The sequence below is a fragment of the Octopus sinensis genome, linkage group LG8 (genome assembly GCF_006345805.1).
Source record: "Octopus sinensis linkage group LG8, ASM634580v1, whole genome shotgun sequence".
Classification (NCBI taxonomy): domain Eukaryota; kingdom Metazoa; phylum Mollusca; class Cephalopoda; order Octopoda; family Octopodidae; genus Octopus; species Octopus sinensis.
Genome location: NC_043004.1, coordinates 543,719 through 567,945, shown reverse-complemented (window position 1 = coordinate 567,945; position 24,227 = coordinate 543,719). Strand labels below are relative to the sequence as shown.

The 24,227-nt window shown below is 38.3% G+C and overlaps 1 protein-coding gene across 1 annotated transcript in view; it reads right to left on the bottom strand.

Moving 5' to 3' along the window:
• The window catches only part of LOC115214898, a 45,847-nt gene extending 21,878 nt beyond the window's left edge, over positions 1 to 23,969 (bottom strand). The window contains exons 1-3 of the mRNA XM_029783934.2: positions 23,959 to 23,969; positions 18,565 to 18,702; positions 156 to 561 (exon numbers count right to left, since the gene is read on the bottom strand). Of these exons, the coding sequence (XP_029639794.1) occupies positions 156 to 555 (400 nt within the window). The 5' untranslated portion in view covers positions 556 to 561; positions 18,565 to 18,702; positions 23,959 to 23,969. The remainder of the gene's footprint in view (positions 1 to 155; positions 562 to 18,564; positions 18,703 to 23,958) is intronic.
• Positions 23,970 to 24,227: the final 258 nt, after the last annotated feature.

The window sequence follows — 24,227 nt, the reverse complement described above, 5'->3', positions numbered from 1 at the left end:
TAGTAGAAAGCACTTGTCCACAGGACTAAACTCAGAATTAAATGGTTGGGAAGCAAACCTCTTAACGACACAATCACGTCTGGGCCCAATGTTTCCTAAAACAAAAAAAAAAAAGAAAGAAACACCTGGTTAAAGATAAGTGAATAGCAACTTACTGCACTGCTTCCGACAGAGAGGTATACCTTCCTGTGGAATTAATTCCTTGATATTACAGGCCATATCGATAACGGCAGGGAAGATGAAGTGCAGGAAGCAGTCCTTTTCATCGATGCTAGCAACTTGTTCCAGGAAAATCACAAGGCCTTGATAAACACATGGTTGACTTTCAGCTGTAGACAGCTCCTTGGGTTGACTACTGCTGGTGCCTTCATGGTAGGTGAATGGGGTCGGTGGACCTTTGCTTCTGATCTGCAGGAAAATCTGCTGGTGGAGCTGGGCTAACCCTTGAGGTGTAGCACCAGAACTTTGGCAATAGAACTGAAGCTGTAATAGCTGCTGGCTTACAATGTTCCAGTGAGGAAGGTCACATGGGAAAATGACCTTCCTCACACCCATCCTCTCCTGAAAAATCAAAGACAAAAAATTTAATCTCACATTTAGAAGGAAGATAACTAATATTCTACGATTGTAAATCGTTGCTATTATGCAAATGATCTCGTAAGTTCAAAACATTGTCTTTTCAAAAAACAAAAAAAAAAAAACAGTTTCACCATTCCATAGCAAAACTGTTGTACTACACTTTGACAATTTTTGTTATCTTGGCATCTGAAGCTGCTGGAGATACAATAGTTTGACCAAAAGAACCAGCTATTGCAAGCAAAAATAAATATTGAAGTAAACACATTTGGCCAAATTTGGACATACAACACTTTAACATAATAGCAACAATATGCATAAATAAATACTCCACACACACGTGTGTGTGTGTGTGTGTGTGTGTGTGCATGTATATATATATATATATATATATATATATATGTATGTGTATGTGTCTATACATATGTATATACATATATGTATGTATGTATGTGTGTGTGTGTGTGTATATATATGTATATATATGTGTATGTATGTATAAGTAAATAAATTACTGCACATTAACCCAGAGTTTCTACCTTTGAATAGGTCGCTACATCCTTGTTACTTGCGTGAATTTTGCTAGCCTGGTAACTGTTTATTGAATTTTCCATGTTAACTGTAATCAAAGGATAATTCATTCATCCATTTATATATGTATGTATGTATGTGTGTGTATGTATGTATATAGTATAACATTCATGTTCTGTTTTTCTTTCAGGTACTTTGAAAACACTTTCTATGGTAAAATGCTTGTTTTTACCCCAAATTGCTAACTGTCCATTAAGTAGCTAAAATATGTGATATTATTAGTATGTTTCTTATTTACTTAATATATTCAATAAAAAAATTATTCTAAATTATGTAAAATTCATAATAACATCTCAAAGTCATTGTCATGGCCAATGCCAGCACTGCCTGACTAACTCCTGTGCCGGTGGCATGTAAAAAGCACCATTCCAGTGTTGTCGATGCCAGTGCCACCTGATTGGCTCCCGTGCCGATGGCATGTAAAAAGCGCCATTCAAGCGTGGTCGATGCCAGTACCACCTGACTGGCCCTCTTGATGGTAAAACGTAAAAAATATCTACTACACTCTCGGAGTGGTTGGCATTAGGAAGGGCATCCAGGTGTAGAAACATTGCCAAATCAGATTGGAGCCTAGTAGAGCCTTCTGGCTTGCCAGTCCTCAGTCAAACCGTCCAACCCATGCCAGCATGGAAAGCGGACGTTAAATGATGATGATAACGATGATGATGATCTCAAATCCTTGAGTTTAACATTTATGGAGAAGTTCACTGATTTAACATTTAATCAGCCTGAGTCAATAAATTTTCTAACTCAGTTTTTTGGGGTGTCTAACAGTTATGTGTGTGTACTTATATATATATATATATATGTATATATATATATATATATATATATATATATATATATGTATATGTATATATATATATATATATATATATATATATATATATACACACACACACACACACACACACACAAGTGAGAGGACAATCAAAAGAAAAGGCCCTCAATGCATTTAGTAGGAGTTACATGTCTCATTTAAAACAGTTAGATTTGGCTCCATGGGCTTCTTACAGAAACCTAGATAGTTTAGACTCAGATTACTAAATTATAGATATATAAACATATGTGTGTGTGTAACGATGTATATGCATGATATGATGATTATATATATAAGTATAAGAATGTGCATTGTCCGTTTAATTGAAAAATTCTATAAGTGGCTGAAGATTGCTCGACATTTTAAAACTGATGTAATACTTAGTGTTTAATAAAATGAAGTAGCATGAAACAATTGTACTACTCTACCTTGGATATCCTTGTTGCTTATTTTGATTATATATATGTATTTATGTATATATCGCAAATAAGAAAATGGAGGAGAACAATAGGTGGTTCATCAACTTTTGGACATTAAAATCTTAACTTATTTATTTATTAAACTGATAATTAAAATAACATACATACATATGGCATATAATTCTTTACATATAAGATATAAGATATAAAATAGAGTAATATATAAGGATACCAGTAATATATATATTATAACTGGAAAAATTATCTTGTCACACACAGCAGAAGCCCAAACACCAACCTGGAAGTGCATATAATACTACTACTGGATAGCACAGGGTGAAATCTGGAGGTGGACGAGTTTTATACTGTACTCTACTGCAATCTTAACAGAATATACCATTACTATGTGTGTGCGTGTGCATGAATGTATCTCTCACTCTATGTGTGTGTGTGTGTATAAATAGATATAATCATTTGTATAATTGAAGCATGTAGTATTAGACTTAACAAAGTTGCTGACCTTTCCATCAAAGAGCGGTCAACGTTGAGTATAGCACACATATCTTATCTCGTGAACTACTTTCTTACAAACGCACAACAACATATCTAAGAGCTACTCTGCAAACGTAACAAGCCTGCCTGCAAACACATTTTCACTTGTTTACACGAATTTGGTTCCCGTTGCAATATATTTCTGAAATAAAAACATCCAAATTACCACAAAACCTAGGTTAACAGCACTTTTGTAAATTGCTATAAGCATGTATCTGTTATCTAGCATTGACATTTGTCCTTCATGTGTCAGAAGATGACGAAATTAGCAGCTGAATTCTTGTGGGTCTTGAGGTGGCTTAGTTCGATATTTGCATAAAATCCATGCTTATACTGGAGGCACGTAACAGCAAAACCAGGACCCAATGTGACAGCCCTCCACTCGTTAGTTTTTCTGATTATTCCTGTTTTCAGAGTATTTTTGTATCTCCTCTTTGACCCACCATGTCACTGAGAGTCTCTATCAAGTGGCAAGATAAAATTCCTAATACTACTGCGCTACAGAGAGCTAATATGTCAAACGCATATGTTTTCCTAAGTAAACTGCAGCGAAGTGAACATGCATGATGCAAGACTCCCTAGATATCATGTACTCTTTTACTCTTTTATTTGTTTCAGTCATTTGCTGGAGCACCACTTTTAGTCAACCACATTGATCTCAGGACTTATTCTTTGTAAGCCTAGTACTTATTCTATCAGTTTCTTTTGCCGACCCGCTAAGTTGCGGGGACATAAACACACCAGCATCAGTTATCAAGAGATGTTGGTGAGACAAATACAGACACACAAACATATACACATATATGGGATTCTTTCACTTTCCGTCTACCAAATCCACTCACAAGGCTTTGGTTCTGCCCGAGGCTATAGAGACACTTGCCCAATGTACCACGCAGTGGGACTGAACCTGGAACCATGTATATATATGTGTGTATATATATATATATATATATATATACATATATATATATATATACATATATATATATGTGTGTGTGTGTGTATGTGTATATATATATATATATATATATATATATATATATATGCACACACACATGATAAACAACAATTTTTGTCTTCCCATTCAGGGGTCAGTACAATTTTTCTTTCTGTACAACCTCTTTCTTTCTCTCTCTCTCTATCTCTTTCTGTTGATTGTTTTCAACCATCACCATCACCAGTACCACCACCATTGTCACAACTGCCATACACACACCATTCAAACATCTGACGCCAACACCATCAATACCTTCAACTTCGCTGCCTTCCCTTCCACCATCATCACCAGTGTCTTTCACCATCATCCCTAATTGCCTTGGCTACCACTACCATCACCATCACCATCGCCTCCGCCTCTATCACAACTACAGCTCATGCTATTACAAAAACCCCATTACTATCACAACCGTCAATCTACTACTGCCCTCACCATCTCTATGCCTACTATTACTCTCGCCCCAACATGAGGAATAATAGAAGTGTCACTGAATAGTAAGAGAAGGGGCCAAAGTGTGATACATTGACATATTGAAATTTGTTTTGGCATTTACCTGAGAAATTATTATCATTATTATTTAAAGCAGCAAGCTGGCAGAATCGTTAGCACGCTAGATGAAATGCTTAGTGGCATTTCACCCATCGATATGTTCTGGTTTCAAATTCCACCAAGGTCAACTTTGCCTTTTATTCTTTCGGGGTCAATGAAATAAGTATCAGTTAAGCACTAGGGTTGATGTAATCGACTAGCCCCTTCCCCCAATTTTCAGGTATTGTGCCTATAGTAGCAAGGATTGCCCTAGGTGCCACACAGTGGAATCCATGCATTTACCATTTACTGGTTTACTGGATAGCATTTCATCAACCTGAGTAAATAATTTTTATCAGTGTTTTGTGTGCATTGCAGTTAGTTTCAAGACTCTTGATATCAACCCACCTGAGACTAACCCTTTGTTCTATGATATAAACCTCCAGGTTTAAAGAGATCCACATTAACCCTTCAGCACTCAAATTAATCCATGAAATGTAATGCTTCTTCATCCATGCTGTTTTGAATTAATCATGCATTATCTCATAGCGTTGAAATTTTGTTGACATAATTGTATATTTTTAGAATGACATAGTAGAATAGGTGTGAGAGGCCACACCTGGCCAGTTTCAACATAAAACAGGTAGAATATTTGGGCCAGAAACAGTCAGTTTAAATGTTAACAGATTAAAACCGTCCATCAAAATGCCATGTTATTTTATACTCCAAACATCAGCTTAATCATCATCATCATTTAACGTCCATTTTCCCTGCTAGCATGGGTTGGATGGTTCGACCGGGGTCTGGGAAGCCAGGAGGCTGCACCAGGCTCCAGTCTGATTTGGCAGTGTTTCTACAGCTGGATGCCCTTCCTAATGCCAACCACTCCGTGAGTGTAGTGGGTGCTTTTTATGTGCCACTGGCACAGGTGCCAGGGGAGGCTGGCAGCAGCCATGATCGGTTGGTGCTTTTTACATGCCACTGGCACAGAAGCCAGTCGAGGCGGCGCTGGCATCGCCCACGTTCAGATGGTGCTTTTTACGTGCCACCAGCACAGGTATCATAACTACAATTTCCATTTGATATTTATGTTGATGTTGATGTACTTGACTCAATAGGTCTATTCTACAAAATTCTCAACTATTTCTGAAATTAGTTAAAACAAAAGCAGTGGGTTTCGAATCAAAATATGGTAACAAAATGGGTTAAAAGCTTGTATAAGTGTTGGCTTCTTCATAGTCTGTCATCATATGGTATTAACCACATTTAAATAAACATTTATTATAGGTCCAAATTTGAGTCATGTGACGTCACAGTTCTGATAAGTGTTCACGTCACAGGTTATCTACAAGGATTCCATCATCACCGCTCCAAGTAAGAAACAGCAGGTAATGAAAATTAACCTCTTAACATTTAAACTAGTTACATCCATTCCAAATATACGAGGGCCTGGTAAAAGTTTTTGGTTTTGGGTGAATGAAAATACATGATTTTATTCAAGACTAGCAGTATCGCCCGGCGTTGCTCAGGTTTGTAAGGGAAATAACTATAAAGCATTTTTAGAGAGTTATAGCCAAAAAATAGCAAAAAAATGATTGTAAATTTTTTTTGAGAGTTAAAAAAGGTGGAGTTGCGTCCCCTAGACGGTCTGTGGTTTGGGTTTCTGATTCTCGACCCCATGTCGAATTTATCGATTTTTTTCAGAACTGGGGGAACTTTTCAAAATTTTTGCTGCGTTAGTTTTGAATTATGACATTGGGCTATGTGTGTGTCAAGTTTCATCAGAATCGGTTGAAAGCCGTGGTCAGAGTGAGGGTACGAGAAAACAGACACACAGAAAACGCACAGACAAACTGCCGTTTATATAGAGAGAGATATTCCCCTCTCAGATCCACACCTTTATTACTAAGTAAAATACCTTCTAAATTCTTTTACTTGTTTCAGTCATTTGACTGCAGCCATGCTGGAGCATCACCTTTAGTCGAACAAACTGACCCCAGGACTTATTCTTTGTAAGCCTAGAACTTATTCTATTAGTCTCTCTCACCGAACCTCTAGGTTACGATGCTGGGACATGAACACACCAGCATCAGTTTTCAAGTGATGTTGGCAGGACAAACACAATCACACAAACACACACACACACACACACATATATATATATATATATATATATATATATATATATTCCTCTATTTTCATAATATCGAGGTCTCATTCTTTTGTTGGCAATTTATTATTATTAATTAATACATGCATGCATACATATATATAAATACGACAGATTTCTTTCAATTTCCATCTACCAAATCCACTCACAAGGCTTTGGTTGGCCTGAATCTATAGTAGGAGACACTTGCCCAAGGTGCCATAGCTTGACCAAACATGTGGTTGGGAAGGAAGCTTCTTACCACACAGCCACTCCTGCACCTAGAAGCACTTTTTTTTTTAGTAAATATGGTAACTGAGCCTGAGAAGTAGGTGTTAGAGAACTAAGCTATTTTAGACACTATAACTACACACACACACACACATATATATATATAGGCGAGGTATATTTGAGGACTTGTAATGGAAAATATACAAATAAGAGACTAGTGACTGAGACCTTTGGAAATATGCTGTGCGTGAGAAGACCCGGTAGGACAAGTGAGACCATAACACATGGCCTTTACCAGGGATGTAGCCAGTCCACTTATGCATACCTTTCCTTCTTGGGACACAAAATTCTGCTTGCAAAGACCTGTTGAGGCAAGTGAAACTGATCAAAAATCAATGGAAATTGTAGTTGTGATACCAGTGCCGGTGGCACGTAAAAGAACCATCCAAACATGGCTATTGCCAGCACCGCCTCGACTAGCCTCCGTGCTGGTGGCACATAAAAGGCACCAACCGATCATAGCCATTGCCAGCTTCGCCTGGCATCTGTGCTGGTGGCACGTAAAAAGCACCCACTACACTCACGGAGTGGTTGGTGTTAGGAAGGGCATCCAGCTGTAGAAACACTGCCAGATCAGACTGGAGCCTGGTACAGCCTCCTGGCTTCCCAGACCCCAGTCGAACCGTCAACCCATGCCAGCATGGAAAGCAGACGTTAAACGATGATGATGATGATGATGAAGAGAGAAGTAGATCAAAGGAGGTATGGAATATAGAAATCAGACTGAGTCTTTGTAGATTATTCTTCATAGATATATTGGCACACAACCAAAAGTACTAAAAAGAAAGTTTGCACTAAAGGCCAAAGCAACATCATCACCACCACCACCACCACCATCATCATCATCATAACGACCACTTTCCATGTTTGCATGGGCCAGATGGATTTTGTTTAGGAAGAATTTCAGCAGGTGGATGCCATTCCAGCTGCCAACCCTCACTTGTCTCCAGGTAAGTTATTTCCTCATGACTGGACATGTTTTCATGGAAGATTGGATAACAATAAGCAATATGCTGGGTTAATTTAATCATACATCATCATCATCATCATCAACATCATTTATCGTCCACTTTCCATACTGGCATGGATGGAACGGTTTAAGATGGAATGGTATGATTTAAAGGCAATTTGACTGCTATTTCAAGCAATCCGACTATGACTATCCGGACAGTCATTCAAGCCTCATATCTTTTATCTTTTACTTGTTTCAGTCATTAGACTGTGGCCATGCTGGAGCACTGACTTGAAGAATTTTTAGTTACACGAATCAAGCCCGATATTTATTTTTCTAATTTTTTGTCAAGCCTGGTAGTTATCTCATTTGCTGAACCGCTATTGTTACAGGGACATAAACACACCAACACCAGGTCTCTAGTGGAGGGGGGGGACAAACATAGACTCACACACACACGACAACCTTCTTTCAGTTTCCGTCTACCAAACGCATTCCACAAGGCTTTGGTTGGTCTGAGGTTACAGTAAAAGACTCTTGCCCAAGGTGCCACACAATGGGACTGAACCGAGAACCGTGTGGTTGGAAAGCAAGTTTCTTACCATGCGGCTACACCTGCACCTATATGCTAGCATGAAAAACAAATGTTAAATGATGATGATGACAATATATCAACTAATGTAATCTGAGATATCATATCAAATACAGTCTTATATATCATCATTTTGAAGATCTTTCAAGTGTGATTTAATGGAAATATGGCTGTTATTTCTAGCAGTATTTTATGGTTAGATGACCTGGATGAGAAAAAGCCACAAGTCATCCGTTAGTTGAAGTGAGAGTGTCTACAGCTGAGTGAAATGTCAATGATTCACTTCCTATCACCAATATTTCCCTCTGTTACAGACAAACATAATTAAATCTCTATTTCTCGTCCCCACCCGGCTATGAAAGAGGTTACAATTCATTAATATCTCCAAATGAAGGTCTGGTCCATACTTATACACAGTGCAGTCCTTGTGTTTTTTTTTTCCAACGTGGCTGTGTGGTAAGAAGCTTGCTTCCCAACCACATGGTTCCAGGTTCAGTCCCACCACATGGCACCTTGTCTTCTACTGTAGTGTTTCTTACAGAAACTGGAAAATTATAAATAATATGCAAACATAGGCGCATGAGTGGCTGTGTGTTAAGTAGCTTGCTTACCACCCACATGGTTCTGGGTTCAGTCTCACTGCATGACACCTTGGGCAAGTGCCTTCTACAATAGCCTCAGGTCGACCAAAGTCTTGCAAATGGATTTGGTAGATGGAAACTGAAAGAAGCCTGTCATATGTATGTGTGTATATATCTTTGTGTGTCTGTGTTTGTCCTGCACCACTGCTTGCCAACCGGCATTAGTGTGTTTACATCCCTGTAACTTAACAGTTTGGCACAAGAGACTGATAGAATAAGCATCAGGCTTAAAAAGAATAAGTACTGGGGTCGATTCGTTCAACTGAAATTCTTCAAAGCGGTGCCCCAGCATGGCCACAGTCTAATGACTGAAGCAAGTAAAAGATAGAAGATATTGGTAGAAATACAGAGATTGTAAGTTCAAGACTCACTAAGGATAGTAATGCATTATAAGGGGCAGCTGACAAAATTATTAGGGCATCAACTAGAATGCCTTCTAGTATTTATTCAAGCTCTCTGTGATCAGAGTTCAAACCCTGCTTGGTCAACTTTCATTTTCATCCTTCATCATCAGCATCCTCATCATTTAATGTCCACTCATCATTTAAAGTACAAGGCAAGGCTCAAATCACTTTCTCCCTTGCTTTTTTTTTTTTTGTTCCCAGAATCAGAAGTTTTGCAATGTCAGAAAAGTCATAAGGGGACACTTGCAGTTTTCCCTTTCTCCAGAAATGAAGAAGAGTGAAGGGAGGAATTAAAATCCTCTTCTCATATGGAAAAACGGTTCCTGGAAGCATTTAAAAATGGATGAATGTGAAGATTAAAAAAAAAACAAACATAAAAAGAAACCATTTGTTTAAAGTATAATGTATGACTGCAGAATTGTCAAGTGTTTAATTATAACACATACAGGGTTGATAATTATATTAATTAGTGCTTCATCAACTTTGAACATTTACTTAGTCTGAATCCACCCCCCACCCCTACCCCTCCTCTTGTCATTAGTGAAATCAGTATCTGTAGATAAAACAAACACCCTTCCTAATCAGGACTGTGTTTGAGGCTTATTAAATGCTATAAACCAATAATGAGGCCTTTTTTAGGCTCACACGACCTGCTAGAAATAGCAGCTACATTTAATATAATAAGCCAATGAAGGGGCCTCTACGTAATCACAGTCACACAGAGTGCTAGAAATAGCAACTGCATTTAACACTGTAAACCAGTGAGGGAGTCTCTACATAGTCACATGACCTGCTAGAAATAGCAGCTACATTTAATATAATAAGCCAATGAAGGGGCCTCTACGTAATCACAGTCACATTGAGTGCTAGAAATAGCAACTGCATTTAACACTGTAAACCAATGAGGGAGTCTCTACATCGTCACATGACCGGCTAGATATAGCAGCTACATTTCCCCCAAAGAATACCTACTATCTTTCAAAAGAAATGTAAATACAAATAAAAAAAACCAGAAGACACATTAGACAATGTAGTCCTAAAAACACAACAAAGATTGGGTGATCATGGATTGAATGCCTTTGATCAAAAGTCTTCTCAGTCAGCACTGACACGGGGCTAAACATATGAGCAACATTTCACACTATGAGAGCTGAATAAGCTCATTCTTGACTATAGATCATCCCTATCAGCTACTGATGACACAGGCAAAGATCTTTGGCAAAAAGCCCAATAAAAATTAGGTTCAATCAATCATGGATCAATAATTCTCAAACAGCATACCGTGGCACACTGGTGCCCCTTAAGAGGTATTTAGGTGCTCTGTGTAGTTTTACTTTTTTTTAATGTAATTCAAGGCATTGCGAGGGCACAGCTCCAGTACAAAGGACATGTGGTTAGAATGTCACAGGAAAGAACAACAGGACAGATTCTTCAAGCTGAGCCAACCAACAGGAGACCTAAAGATACACCAAGAACTAGATGGTAATGCTTGAATCCAACCAGAAAGTGTAATAATTGTTGCTTCAAAAAGACCCTACAGAGCAGTGGTTCTCAACTGGAGTCCATACAGTCCCTGAGGGTCTATATAAGTTTTGGGGGACCACACAACAAAATAGTAATTTGTGAATCCTCAACAGTTTTTTGAGGGCCCCTTAAAAACTTTTGCTTTAGCTGTATGTACTGGTATGTATTGCAAGAAACAGCTGGGTTTCTTTCTCTAACATTTTACATAATTCAATCTGTGTGAAAATTAAAATAGGAATTTCAAAAGAAGTTTCTATAAGACTAGTTTTTAAACATCGAATTGCTATGGGGATCCACTAGAATAAAACAGTAATCAAAGGGGTCCATAGATAAAAAAAATGGTTAAGAACCCCTGCTGTAGAAGAAGTTCTCGAGGACTCTACTTCGCAGGAATAGTGGGTAGAGATGGATGGATGGATGGAGGATTTAAGGCCTCACAAAAGATATAATAATGTCTGAACACAATCAAGAGCATGTTATTCGTGAATTTGTTACACACATGTACGACAATTAAAACAAAATAAAAAACAGTTTTCCTCTGTTTTTTTCCTTTAACTTTCCAAATAAAGTGTATCAGTAATAATTTTTTTATTCATCTCCATTATGTAGGCTGTGGTTTCAGGTTCAGTCCCATTACGTGGCACCTTAGGGAAATGTCTTCTAAGATAGCTCTGGGCTGACCAGGGCTATTGTGGAAGATGATGGACCTCCATAAATACACATATGTATATCACTTAAAGTGGAAGGAAATCGGGGAAGAGGGAGACCCAGGAAGATATGGGACAAAGTACTGAAGGCTGATCTCAAGACGCTAGGCCTTAGAAAGACGACAGAGGACTGAGATATGTGGCCCCGTGCAGTACTCAAGAAGATCCATCCACCACAACAGAACTGATATCCTAAAATCAAAGTGCCACTGGTGATGGTGCCATGTAAAAAGCACACCCAATACACTCTGTAAAGTTGTTGGAATTAGGAAGGCATCCAGCTGTAGAAACCAGGCTATGGGACCTGGTGTGATCCCTGACTTTACCAGTTCCTGTCAAGCTGTCCAACCCATGCCAGCATGGAAAACAGACATTGATGATGATGACAATATATATATATATATATATATATATTCTTTTATTTGTTTCAGTCATTTGACTGTAGCCATGCTGGAGCATCGCCTTTAGTCAAACAAATCAACCCCCCCAGGATTTATTCTTTGCAAGGCTAATACTTATTCTATCACTGTCTTTTGGCAAACCACAAAGTTACGGGGACATAAACACACCAACGCTGGTTTTTTGATATACAAAGATTTGATAAATAAGACTATAAATTAAAACTGACCCCAAAAAACAATGACAAGCTAGATCTCAAGAAGTCTTTCTTCTTGATACCTTTGCAGCTTCTAAGATGAAGTGAAGACAGCATGTTCTTTGTCTATCTCCTTACCTTCTTGGAGGTGTTAGGCAAAATTATACTTATGTGTCCATCTGTTTTAATTTAATTTAATTCTGTCATTATGCAACTGAGGATTGCTCTGCATTTAAATTAATGTAATGGTTGCATTGTTCAATTAAATGGAGTTGCTTGAAATGATTGTATTGCATTACCTCTGGATATCCCATTGCTTATTTTGATTACATATATATATACATATATATATATAGAGAGAGAGAGAGAGGGAGAGAGAGAGAGGGAGAGAGAGAAAGAGAGCGAAACAGATATGATGTATATATGCTTTTAAGTTTGTCTCATCCACTGCTTCACAACCACTGTCAGTTTGTTTATGTCCCTGTGATTTAGCAGTTCAGCAAAAGAGACTGATAGAATAAGTACCAGACTTTATGAACAAAAAAAAAAAGCAATAGCTAAATACTGTGGTTCGTTTGTTCCACTAAATCCCTTCAGAGCAGTGTCCCAGCATGGCCACCTTCCAGTGAGTGAAACAAGCAGAAGGCCACAGATAACCAGCGCTGCAAACTACCCCCCTCGTTGCCCTGTTTCTGAGTCATTTCTAAATGTTTCCTCGAGAGACGACCATCTTATCTATCTCGTAAGCCTAGTGAAGCAGAGCTAAACTGGATCTTCTCACTAATGGTGAAAGATAACCTTTAAATTCAGAGAACGGCAGTCGATGACAGCCATAACTTGCAAAAGTAACGGTTATAATATCATTCCGTTTCCTTCGATCAACAAATGAATTTTAAAATGTCAACCACACCCTATGTTTTCGAGATGTGTTTGATATGGTACTCAAGTATTAGCATCCAGCTGACTGTTTGACTTTCTTTTCCTTTTTTTTTTTTTTTTTTTTGCTTTTTGAGCAACACTGTGTTTTGTTCTGTAAAGTATCTAATGATCTTCATGTGTCGGATATATATACAAACATCATTATCATCATCACCATCAAAATCATTGGTTTAACTTCCACTTTTCCATGCTCGCATGGGTCAGATGACTTTGTCAAAAGCACAGTTTCTGTGGCGAGTTACCTTTCCTGCCACCAACCCTTACTTGTTTCCGACGGAGGCAAGGTTTCCCCATGACCAGACATGGTTTTCATGGAAGACAGGTAACAAACAACCTCGCTTGTATGATGATGGTGATGACAATGATGATGCTCATTTACAACCAGGGCTGTGGAGTCAGAATCAGAAACAATTAAGTGGGGTTACTAGAGTCGGAGTCGGTAAAACTATACCGAATCCAACTTTTAATGTCTTTATTCTTTAATATAAACCAGTTATAACATATAGGCCTACCCGAAGTACAAGTGTATGCATATGCTTTATGAGATATGTAGACCACAATCACTTAATTACATAAAGAGGAGTCAGAGTCAGAGTCAGGGGTGCCAATAGTACAGGAGTCAGAGATGGAGTCAGATTTTTGTTCCAACTCCTACTTATGAGGCTCTCATGTTCTCAATTCTGTGTTTACCACTTCTTAGGATTTTATTAATCTGGCACTCCATCCATTACAACAACAAGTGTTTCTTGCTCATGAAATCAACATACAAGTGGCTGAGTACTCCATAGACACACGTATCCTTAACATAGTTCTCAGGGAGATTCAGTGTGACAGAATATAACAAGGCTGGCTCTGTGAACTACCCCTACAACACATATTTCCCAACTGAGAGGACAGGAGCAATGCAAAATAAAGTGTCTTGCTCAAGGACACAACATGCTGCCAGGAATTGAACTCACAACATTACGATCATAAACTGCATGCCCTAACCACTAAGCCATGTGACCTCACTTTTCATTCATTAGAGTACTGACAAAATAAATATCATGTTACATCACAGCATGTTTTAACCAACCACATGCATTTTATTCTTTTATTTGTTTCAGTCATTTGACAGCAGCCACTTTTAGTCAAACAAATCGACCCCAGGACTTATACTTTGTAAGCCTAGTACTTATTCTATCGGTCTCTCTTACCGAACTGCTAAGTTACAGGGAATTAGACACACCAACATCAGTTGTCAAGCGATAATGTGAGGGACAAACACAGACACACACACACCACACACACACATACAACAGGATTCTTTCAGTTTCATCATCATCATTGTTTAACGTCTGCTTTCCATGCTAGCATGGGTTGGACGGTTCGACTGGGGTCTGGGAAGCCAGGAGGCTGCACCAGGCCCAGTCTGATCTAGCAGTGTTTCTACAGCTGGATGCCCTTCCTAATGCCAACCACTCCATGAGTGTAGTGGGTGCTTTTTACATGCCACTGGGACACAGGCCAGTCGAGGCAGCGCTGGCAACAGCCACGTTCGGATGGTTCTTTTACGTGCCACCGGCACTGGTATCACAACTACAATTTCCATTGATTTTTGAGCGATTTCGATTTTGTGGTCAGCCCAAGGCTATAGTAGAAGACACTTGCCCAAGGTGCCACACAGTGACACTGAACCCAGAACCATGTGGTTGGAAAGCAAGCTACTTACCACATAGCCACTCCTGTGCCTTTGTAAAGGTTTGTTTAAATATTGTGAGTGAAAATTAGTTGACAGGAAAATAGACCAAACATTCAAATGTCCAAATGGATAGAGTAATGGCAATCCAACCAAGAAACCTGTGATTATTGTCCCATTCATGGCACAGTTTTGCAACAGCATCACACTGAACTTGCAAAATGGCTCAGTCTGCCTAGCTGTAAACTCCAAGTCTGGTGGAAGAAAAACTAAGAAACTACTGAGTCACTTCTGTAGTATTCCAGGAGAGAGCTATGTGAACGCGGATGTCATGCAGGGTCCTTAAAAGTCAGATTTAACTGCAAGATTCCATTCCTCAGTTTATATACCATATTCTAACGTGCATACTATCTCTTTACTCTTTTACTTGTTTCAGTCATTTGACTGCGGCCATGATGGAGCACCACCTTTAGCTGAGCAAATCGCCCCCAGGACTTATTCTTTGTAAGCCTAGTACTTATTCTATCGGTCTCTTTTGCTGAACTACTAAGTTACGGGTATGTAAACACACCAGCATCAGTTGTCAAGCGATTTCGGGGGGACACACACACACATATAAATATATATATAGATAGATAGATAGATATACACATATATACGACGGGCTTCTTTCAGTTTCTGTCTACCAAATCCACTCACAAGGCTTTGGTCGGCCAGAGGCTACAGTAGAAGACACTTCCCCAAGGTGCCACACAGTGGAACTGAACCCAGAACCATGTGGTTGGTAAGCAAGCTACTTACCACACAGCCACTCCTGCGCCTTTATAAGGAACCCTTTTTTTTTTAAATTAGGTTAAAAAAATATAGGAGTTTCTTATAAATGGATAGTATTATAATCCCTTACAAAACCGTTTTCCAAATTAACCCTCCTTATACACGTTAAAATACGGTATATGAGAATCTTATTTCATAAGAGCTGTTTTGTTTTGGCTTCAATAGAACTCCTTGCGCAGATGAGAGGATCTTGCCTTACAAGATACTTGGAGACCACACAGGTGCAGCTATCACGTAGAAAGCACCCAATACACTCTGTAAAGTGGTTGACGTTAGGAAGAGCTATTAAGCTGTAGAAAGCATGTCAAAGCAGGCACTGGTGTTTGGTGCATCCTTCTGGTTTACCAGCAGCACCTATCGAACCGTCCAACACATGCCAGCATGGAACATGGACGTTAAATGGTGATGGCCATAATTCACAACACCAAGCGAAGGAGAGATAAATCTGCCCGTGGCTAGGATGTGTGACAATTTCAGCTCACATTTCAGGATATATCAGGTCCGCATACGCGACAACTTGGGAAACATGCATATAACAATCAACCTTTACTTTCCAGATATACGAACGGATACCATTTAGATTTAACCAAGGTTTAATCAACACCTATGAACTGGTAATCCAATATTTGCTGCAGTCTGGGCGGAGGTAAACAATACGTACACCACCCGTTTTCGGCGTGACAAAAACCCTAACCACCCTATGTACATATTCTTTACTTTCGCCACTGTCTGATCAAGCAAACCTATAATTAAAAGACTGCCAACCGTGACCAATCTGTCCATTTAGTATGCAGAGCTACATTATTTAATACGTCCTTTTTAAGGAAGTAGAACCCGTTAGCTGCTATTTCTAGCAAGTCGAGTGACCACATAAAGGTTCTTTGTTAGCTTGTCCAGGTCAATTCACTCGCACGCCATACAAGCTTAGGGTTACAATACTACAAGGATCAGCTGATGAGTTGGGCATAAATATCCATTTCTTCGGCTCACATAGCTTGATATTTAAACACTGTATGGCCATCGTTTAAGTATCAACACAAAATATAAAATACTTGTTGTTATAAGTCCAGTTCCTGCAGCTAATAACTACCACTGCCACCATCGTGTCAAATACGTATCTATATATATATATATATATATATATATATATATATATACACACACAGCACTTTAGAGATGGATAAACATGAAGAATAGGATATGAAATCTTAAATATGGAAAATGTTTTAATTAAACACCTGTGTAATTTAATAAACACCATCTTCTAAGGTCATTGGAAAGAAAAACGATAAACGGATCCAAAAGAGGGCGGAATGGTAGATAGATTTTATAGATAGCTAAACACATTATATATATATATATATATATATATATATATATAATTGGCATAATGACCCACCCGAGATACACTCACACACATACGTATGTGTGTGTGTGTGTGTGTGTGTGTGTGAGGCGTGCGCGCACTGACACTGAAATAAACATGTGAACTAAATTACGCGAACATTCTTTATAAAAATGCGTTGTTCGCCTGTAACAACAGATTTATCATTTGACATCATTATAAAACCGCAAAACTTACAACAGACAAACAGCATATCTCAGCGATCTTTTTTTAAAAACCAATAAACAAAAATCTATAAAGAAATTAAGACATTAGGACTTGAAGGGAGTTTAACTTTAAGGGTCAAAACTCCCAGGCCCTTAGCACTAATTAGAGGGGTGAAAGTACCTTCTCAATATTTTACAATTTTTTATACAATAATTTTCATTAATTTCAATGAGTTGTCAGATAATAAATACGTTAAACATTTAATTAAATCTTCAAACGATGACCAAGTGTGTGTGTGTGTGTACAGATATATAGGGACGCACTTGAGTAGTTATGCCTCGATAAGCATTTAGATAGATAGATAGAGAAAGAGAGAGAGATAGGTAGATAGACAGATAGTTAGATAGATAGATAGATAGATAGATATAAGTACTTGAGTCTACGTAGTGAAACAATTAGTTGCGGAAAATATTGTCTGGAGAGGAAAAACACAGCGGATTTTACACTGATTTCCCTCATAGGAGTGCACGCACACATCATACAAAATATAAATATATAAACACACACACTATATCTATCTAGCTATCTCTATATATATATGCGCGAATTAAGTTCGGACACATGTACGCATAGATCTGGAATATGCTTGTATCTGAGCAATACATACTTCCATAGACATATTCCAAGAACATATTTGCATATACGCTTGAATAAAGGACATCAACATACAAATATCCACCTTATTTACATACACAGACAGAGGAAATATACATACATCCGTAGAGTTGTGTGTGTATATATACATACGCACGTCCATCTCCATATATATATGTGTGTGTGTATAATTTACCATACTCTTAGCGGTATTTCGTCTGCCGTTACGTTCTGAGTTCAAATTCCGCCCAGGTCGACTTTGCCTTTCATCCTTTCGGGGTCGATAAATTAAGTACCAGTTACGCACTGGGGTCGATCTAATCGACTTAATCCCTTTGTCTGTCCTTGTTTGTTCCCTCTATGTTTAGCCCCTTGTGGGCAATAAAGAAATAATATATAATTTACAATATCAATTTTCCATTTATCTATAGGAACGTATATTTACATCCGTGCATATGAAACATAAAAATGATGACATCAAACCATCTTGGGAATTCAAGAAGAATGTCTTTGGGGGATGTTTTCGTTGTTTTTTAATTGAAAGAAGAAAGAAAAGAAAAGATAGATACCTGTCGAGTGGAGGGATCGTGTAGACTATTTCCTTTTTCTTAGCCAGCGCTGAGAAAAGGAAATTTAACAAACATCCATCACTCAGAAATATTCCTTCCTTGTCGGCTCGATGTCCATTGATGTAAGAAAATACCAAACTCTGGTTATTTCCAAGCCTCTTGGTTACGGTTGCCGTTGCTTATTTGTCTGTTTGTTTTAAAGGATATCTTTTAAATAAATACAGAAGCATCGGTTGTTGTGAAAAGCGAGAAGATAGGTCGGTGTGTGTGTTGCAATTAAAATGTCAGCGACGAGTGGCAACGACCAGCATTGAGTCGTTTTGTCAGTGGCAAATAGATTCCAGGAGGACCAAGGCCACGTTGTCACAGTAACCCCTTAAAGATTGTTCTTTTTCCTTTCTTTTATGTAAGATGTAAAATATGAAGAACGAGCAGCAAGCGTTGAAAAGTAATTGTTTGGTTGGAGGTGGGTAATTTCTGTGATGTATTATATATATATATGTGTGTGTATATTTTATATATATTTATATATATATATATATATATATATATATTAAATATATTATATATAAATATATATATTATATATATATATATTCTTTTTTTATATAAATATTTTCCCGTTTGCTTTTCTTGTTGACTGTTGTCGTTAACCACCGTTATACGAACTTGGAAATCACAGGGGGAAGTAAAAATTAAGTTAGAATTAATAAATAACGATGAAGCTTTGATAAAAAGCAGTAATTGTGGAGGAATGAGTGCGATAGATTGGAAAAGAAACGGTTTGGAATAGTTGTTATTGTTTTAAAGTTGGTTCAATAATAAGACGAAGAGTACGCAACCATATTTGAAGTAAGGGGAGGTAATTCTGTCTTTACTGTGTCAAAATAGTCATGTGGTACAGCATCGGTGAAGCGCCGGACTACATATGATGCTGTCACATGTGGCACGGCATCGAGAGAGCGTCGTATTACGCGACTTGCTATCACATGTGGTATAGAATCGGAAAAGCGCCAGACTAGATATGTTGCTGTCACATGTAACACAACATCGGGGAAGCGCCGAACTATATATGTTGCTGTCACATGTGGTACAGCATCGGTGAAGCGCTGAACTACATATGTTGCTGTCACATGTGGCACAGCATCGGGAGAGCACCGTATTACACGACTTACTGTCACGTGTGGTACAGAATCGGAGAAGCGCCGGACTAGATAAGTTGTTGTCACATGTGACACAACATCGGGGAAGCGCCGGATTATATATGATACCGTCACATGTGGTACAGCATTGGGAAAGTGTCGGATTACATGTATTACAGCATCGGAAAAGCGCCGGATTAGATATACTGTTGTCACGTGACAGATCATCAGGAAAGTGCCAGTATACATGTGGTACAGCATGGGAAAAGTGCTGGACTAGATACGCTGTTGTCACATGTGGAACAACGTCAGCAAATTGCCGGACTGCGTGTGTTACATGTGGCACATCATCAGGAAAGAGATTGCATGTGGAACAGCATCAATGAAATGCCAGACTAGATATGTTGCTGTCACATGTAGCACAGCATTGGAGAAGCACTGGACTACACATGTTGCTGTTGCATGTAGTATAGCATTGAGAAAGCACCAGGCTCACATGTGGAACAGCATCAGTGAAGAGCCAGACTGAATATGTCAATGCTATGTTTTTTCCCCTTCATGTTCTCTGCTTGACATTCACTTTGCCATCCATTTCATTAGGTGGGGGGGGGGTCAACAAAATAAGTACCAGTTATATACTGTAACTGACTTAAGTGGTCCTATCTTCCACCTTCGAAATAGCTCTTGTGCTCTGTCAGAAACAAAATACCATTTTATTCTTTACCAACTGAAGAGACAAATAGTTAAGGCAGTGAGCTGGTAGAAACGTTAGCACGCCGGGTGAAATGCTTAGCGGTATTTCGTCTGCCGCTACGTTCTGAGTTCAAATTCCGCCAAGGTCAACTTTGTTTTCATCCTTTCAGGGTCGATTAAATAAGTACCAGTCACGCACTGAGGTCCATATAATCAACTTAATCCGTTTGTCTGTCCTTGTTTGTCTTCTCTGTGTTTAGCCCCTTGTGAGTAGTAAAGAAATAGGTATTTCGTCTGTCGTTACGTTCTGAGTTCAAATTCCGCCAAGGTAGACTTTGCCTTTCATCATTTTGGGGTTGATAAATTAAGTACCAGTTATGCACTGGGGTCGATGTAATCGACTTAATCCGTTTGTCCGTCCTTGTTTGTCCCCTCTGTATGTAGCCCCTTGTGGGTAGTAAAGAAATAGGTATTTCGTCTACTGCTACATTCTGAGTTCAAATTCTGCCGAGGTCGACTTTGCCTTTCATCCTTGTGGGGTCGATTAAATAAGTACCAGTTATGCACTGGGGTCGATATAATCGACTTAATCCATTTGTCTGTCCTTGTTTGTCCTCTCTGTGTTTAGCCCCTTGTGGGTAGTAAAGAAATAGGTATTCCGTTTGTCTTTATGTTCTGAATTCAAATTCCGCGGAGGTTGATATTGCCTTTTACCTTTCAGGGTTGATAAATTAAGTACCAGTTGCATACTGGGTTGATCTAATCGACCACTCCCCCAAAATTTCAGCTCTTGTGCCTAGAATAGAAAAGAAGAGAGAAATAGCTCACCATCCACTTAACCAGCATCGTAATCTGTTCAGGACTAAAACATTCTCTCTACTCACCCACTTTGATCTAACTGTAGCCTAAAAGACTGGGTTCAGCTTACTGCAACAGATAGGCAAAGGTTGGGGCTGGATTGAGACCCATAGAGGCCCTAAGCACTTAAAAGGTTTTGGTGCCCTCAAGTATACATAAATGGTTCAAAATGTAAACAATAATAACCCAGGAAATAAATTTTATATTTTTCAAAATGAAACAAAATTCACAGAAAGATGGAGAATAATGTTTATTTTTGTATGCTTCCACTTTATTTATATTTGAAAGGTTTTCTCCTTCATTTTTTTTTTTTAATTACAAAATGTTCGATGATATCATTAAAATTAATTTTATGCAAAACTTCTGCCTCTATACTTTGTAGAGACAAGGCTTTGCAAATATTATTTGAGCAAGTTTAAAGTGATTTCTTTTGTGCTGTAAACCATTTACCATTTCTGTGGTGCCCCTTTCTTCCCTCGATGCCCTAAGCACATGCTTATTTTGTTTAATGGGTTAATCCAACCCTGGCAAAGGTTGTACAATAATCCTTTCTGATAGAGACACAAGGCCTGACATTTTGTGGAATTGAGTTAGTCAATTATATCAACCCAGTGCTATATGGGTATTTATTTTATTGACCCCTCAAAGGATGTAAGGTTGACTCCAGTGGTATTTGAACTCAAAAAGTAAAGACAGAGGAAATGCTGCTTAGCATTTTGTCCCATGTGCCAATGCTTTCAATAACATGGTTTAACTTTGGTTCTGGACAAGATATCAAAAGCCCACTCTAATGTGGTCTTTCCTGCAAGAGGTGCTGGTAATTCATTGCTATTAATTTCATTCTCAATACCTGATGATCATCACAAGATACAGAAAGCTCTCTCTCTCTCTCTCTCTCTCTCTCTCTCTCTCTCTCTCTCTCTCTCTCTCTCTCTCTCTCTCTCTCTCTCATAAGGTGTTGGATACTTGGCATTGTTTCTTTGCCCTCTTGAAAGCAGGAACACCCATCCCATCTCATTCTAGATCTTCCATCTTTTTCTAAGAAATATGTAATAAAAATATTTCATTGAGCAAACCTAGAGTCCAGAGGGCATTGCATTGAGTTTGCAAATGGCAATGAAAATACTTTCAAAAACCTAACTGCTTGACAGATTGACTTAACAATTAATCAATCAATTAGTTTATTGGTTAATTAGTGAACCGATTGACAATGGTGCCATGTATAAAGCACCCATGCTGTTACCACTTACAAAGCACCCAGTATACTCTGTAAAGTGGTTGGCATTAAGAAGGACATCCAGCTGTAGAAACCAAACCAAAACAGATGACTGGAGCCTGGTGTAGCTCCTGTTAAATGTCCAACCCATTTCCCAGCATGGGAAATGGATGTTAAATGACAATGACGATGATGACGAAGATAACAATAATGATGACAACAGTTATGCTGATGGTGTTGAAGAAGAACCAGTGTGTGTGTTTGTGGCTGTGTGGTAAGTAGCTTGCTTACCAACCACATGGTTCCAGGATCAGTCCCATTGCATGGAACCTTGGGCAAGTGTCTTCTACTATAGCCTCGGACCAACCAAAGCCTTGTGAGTGGATTTGGTAGACGGAAACTGAAAGAAGCCCATTGTATATATATGTATATATATATATCATCATCATCATCATCATTATTTAGCGTCCGCTTTCCATGCTAGCATGGGTTGGACGGGTCAACTGGGGTCTGTGAAGCTGGAAGGCTTCGTCAGGCCCAGTCAGATCTGGCAGTGTTTCTACGGCTGGATGCCCTTCCTAACGCCAACCACTCCGCGAGTGTAGTGGGTGTTTTTTACGTGCCACCTGCATATATATATATATATATATATATATATATATATATATATATATATATATATATATATATATATATATATACATATATAAGTGTGTGTATATGTTTGTGTGTCTGTGTTTGTTCCTCCAACATCACTTGACAACCAATGCTGGTGTATTTACGTCCCCGTCACTTAGCGGTTCAGCAAGAGAGACCGATAGAATAAGTACTAGGCTTACAAAGAATAATTCCTGGGGTTTATTTGCTCGACTAAAGGTGGTACTTCAGCATGGTCACAGTCAAATGTCTGAAACAAATAAAAGAATAATGACTCTCCTGTATATTCATAGTTTACTCTTCTGTTAAGGTGAGATCAACAAAGAAAGAAATCCATCCAATGAGAGAGAAAGATCATTCAAAGTACACTGTACTAAAGTAAGAGCTACATGTGGATAGGCAGGTTTTTATAACATGTGTTGTGTCTCCAAGCAATCTTCGGGCTCTACATTATACACAGCTTTTATGCCCAGCTTGCATTTAAGTATATGGTGTCAGAAGGGAATTGACCAAACTACCATATTTACACATAAAGAATAAAGGGGTTGGTAACGAGTTGCCAGGGCAGTTAATTCATGTCCATTTCAATAACAAAATGGCAGTTATAAAGTTAAGAAGTGGATTGGAAAGGTGCAAGCCATCATACGGTATACTCAACAAGAATCTATTCAAAGAAAGTCATTTTTACTTGGAATTCATAACATTATATATATGTGTGTGTGGTATAAAATTATATATATATATATATGTGTGTGTGTTATTTATGTCTATGTCTGGTCATAGAGTTACCATTGGTTTTGCATCAACAAAGGGCTTAGCCCCATGGACATGTCGTCAGACTCTGAAGCCAAAGATTAATGTAACTCTTCACCTTTCGGAGGCAGGAATCCATTTCGACCATTGGTCATATATATATATATATATATATATATATATATATATATATATATATATATATATATATATATATATATGTATGTATGTATGTATGTATATATATTTACACACATGCACACATCACTTTTTGTTTATTCTTATTTTGTTACTTATAGTAACAAGTTGGTGCAGTCCTGGGCAGCATTTATATTTTTAACACC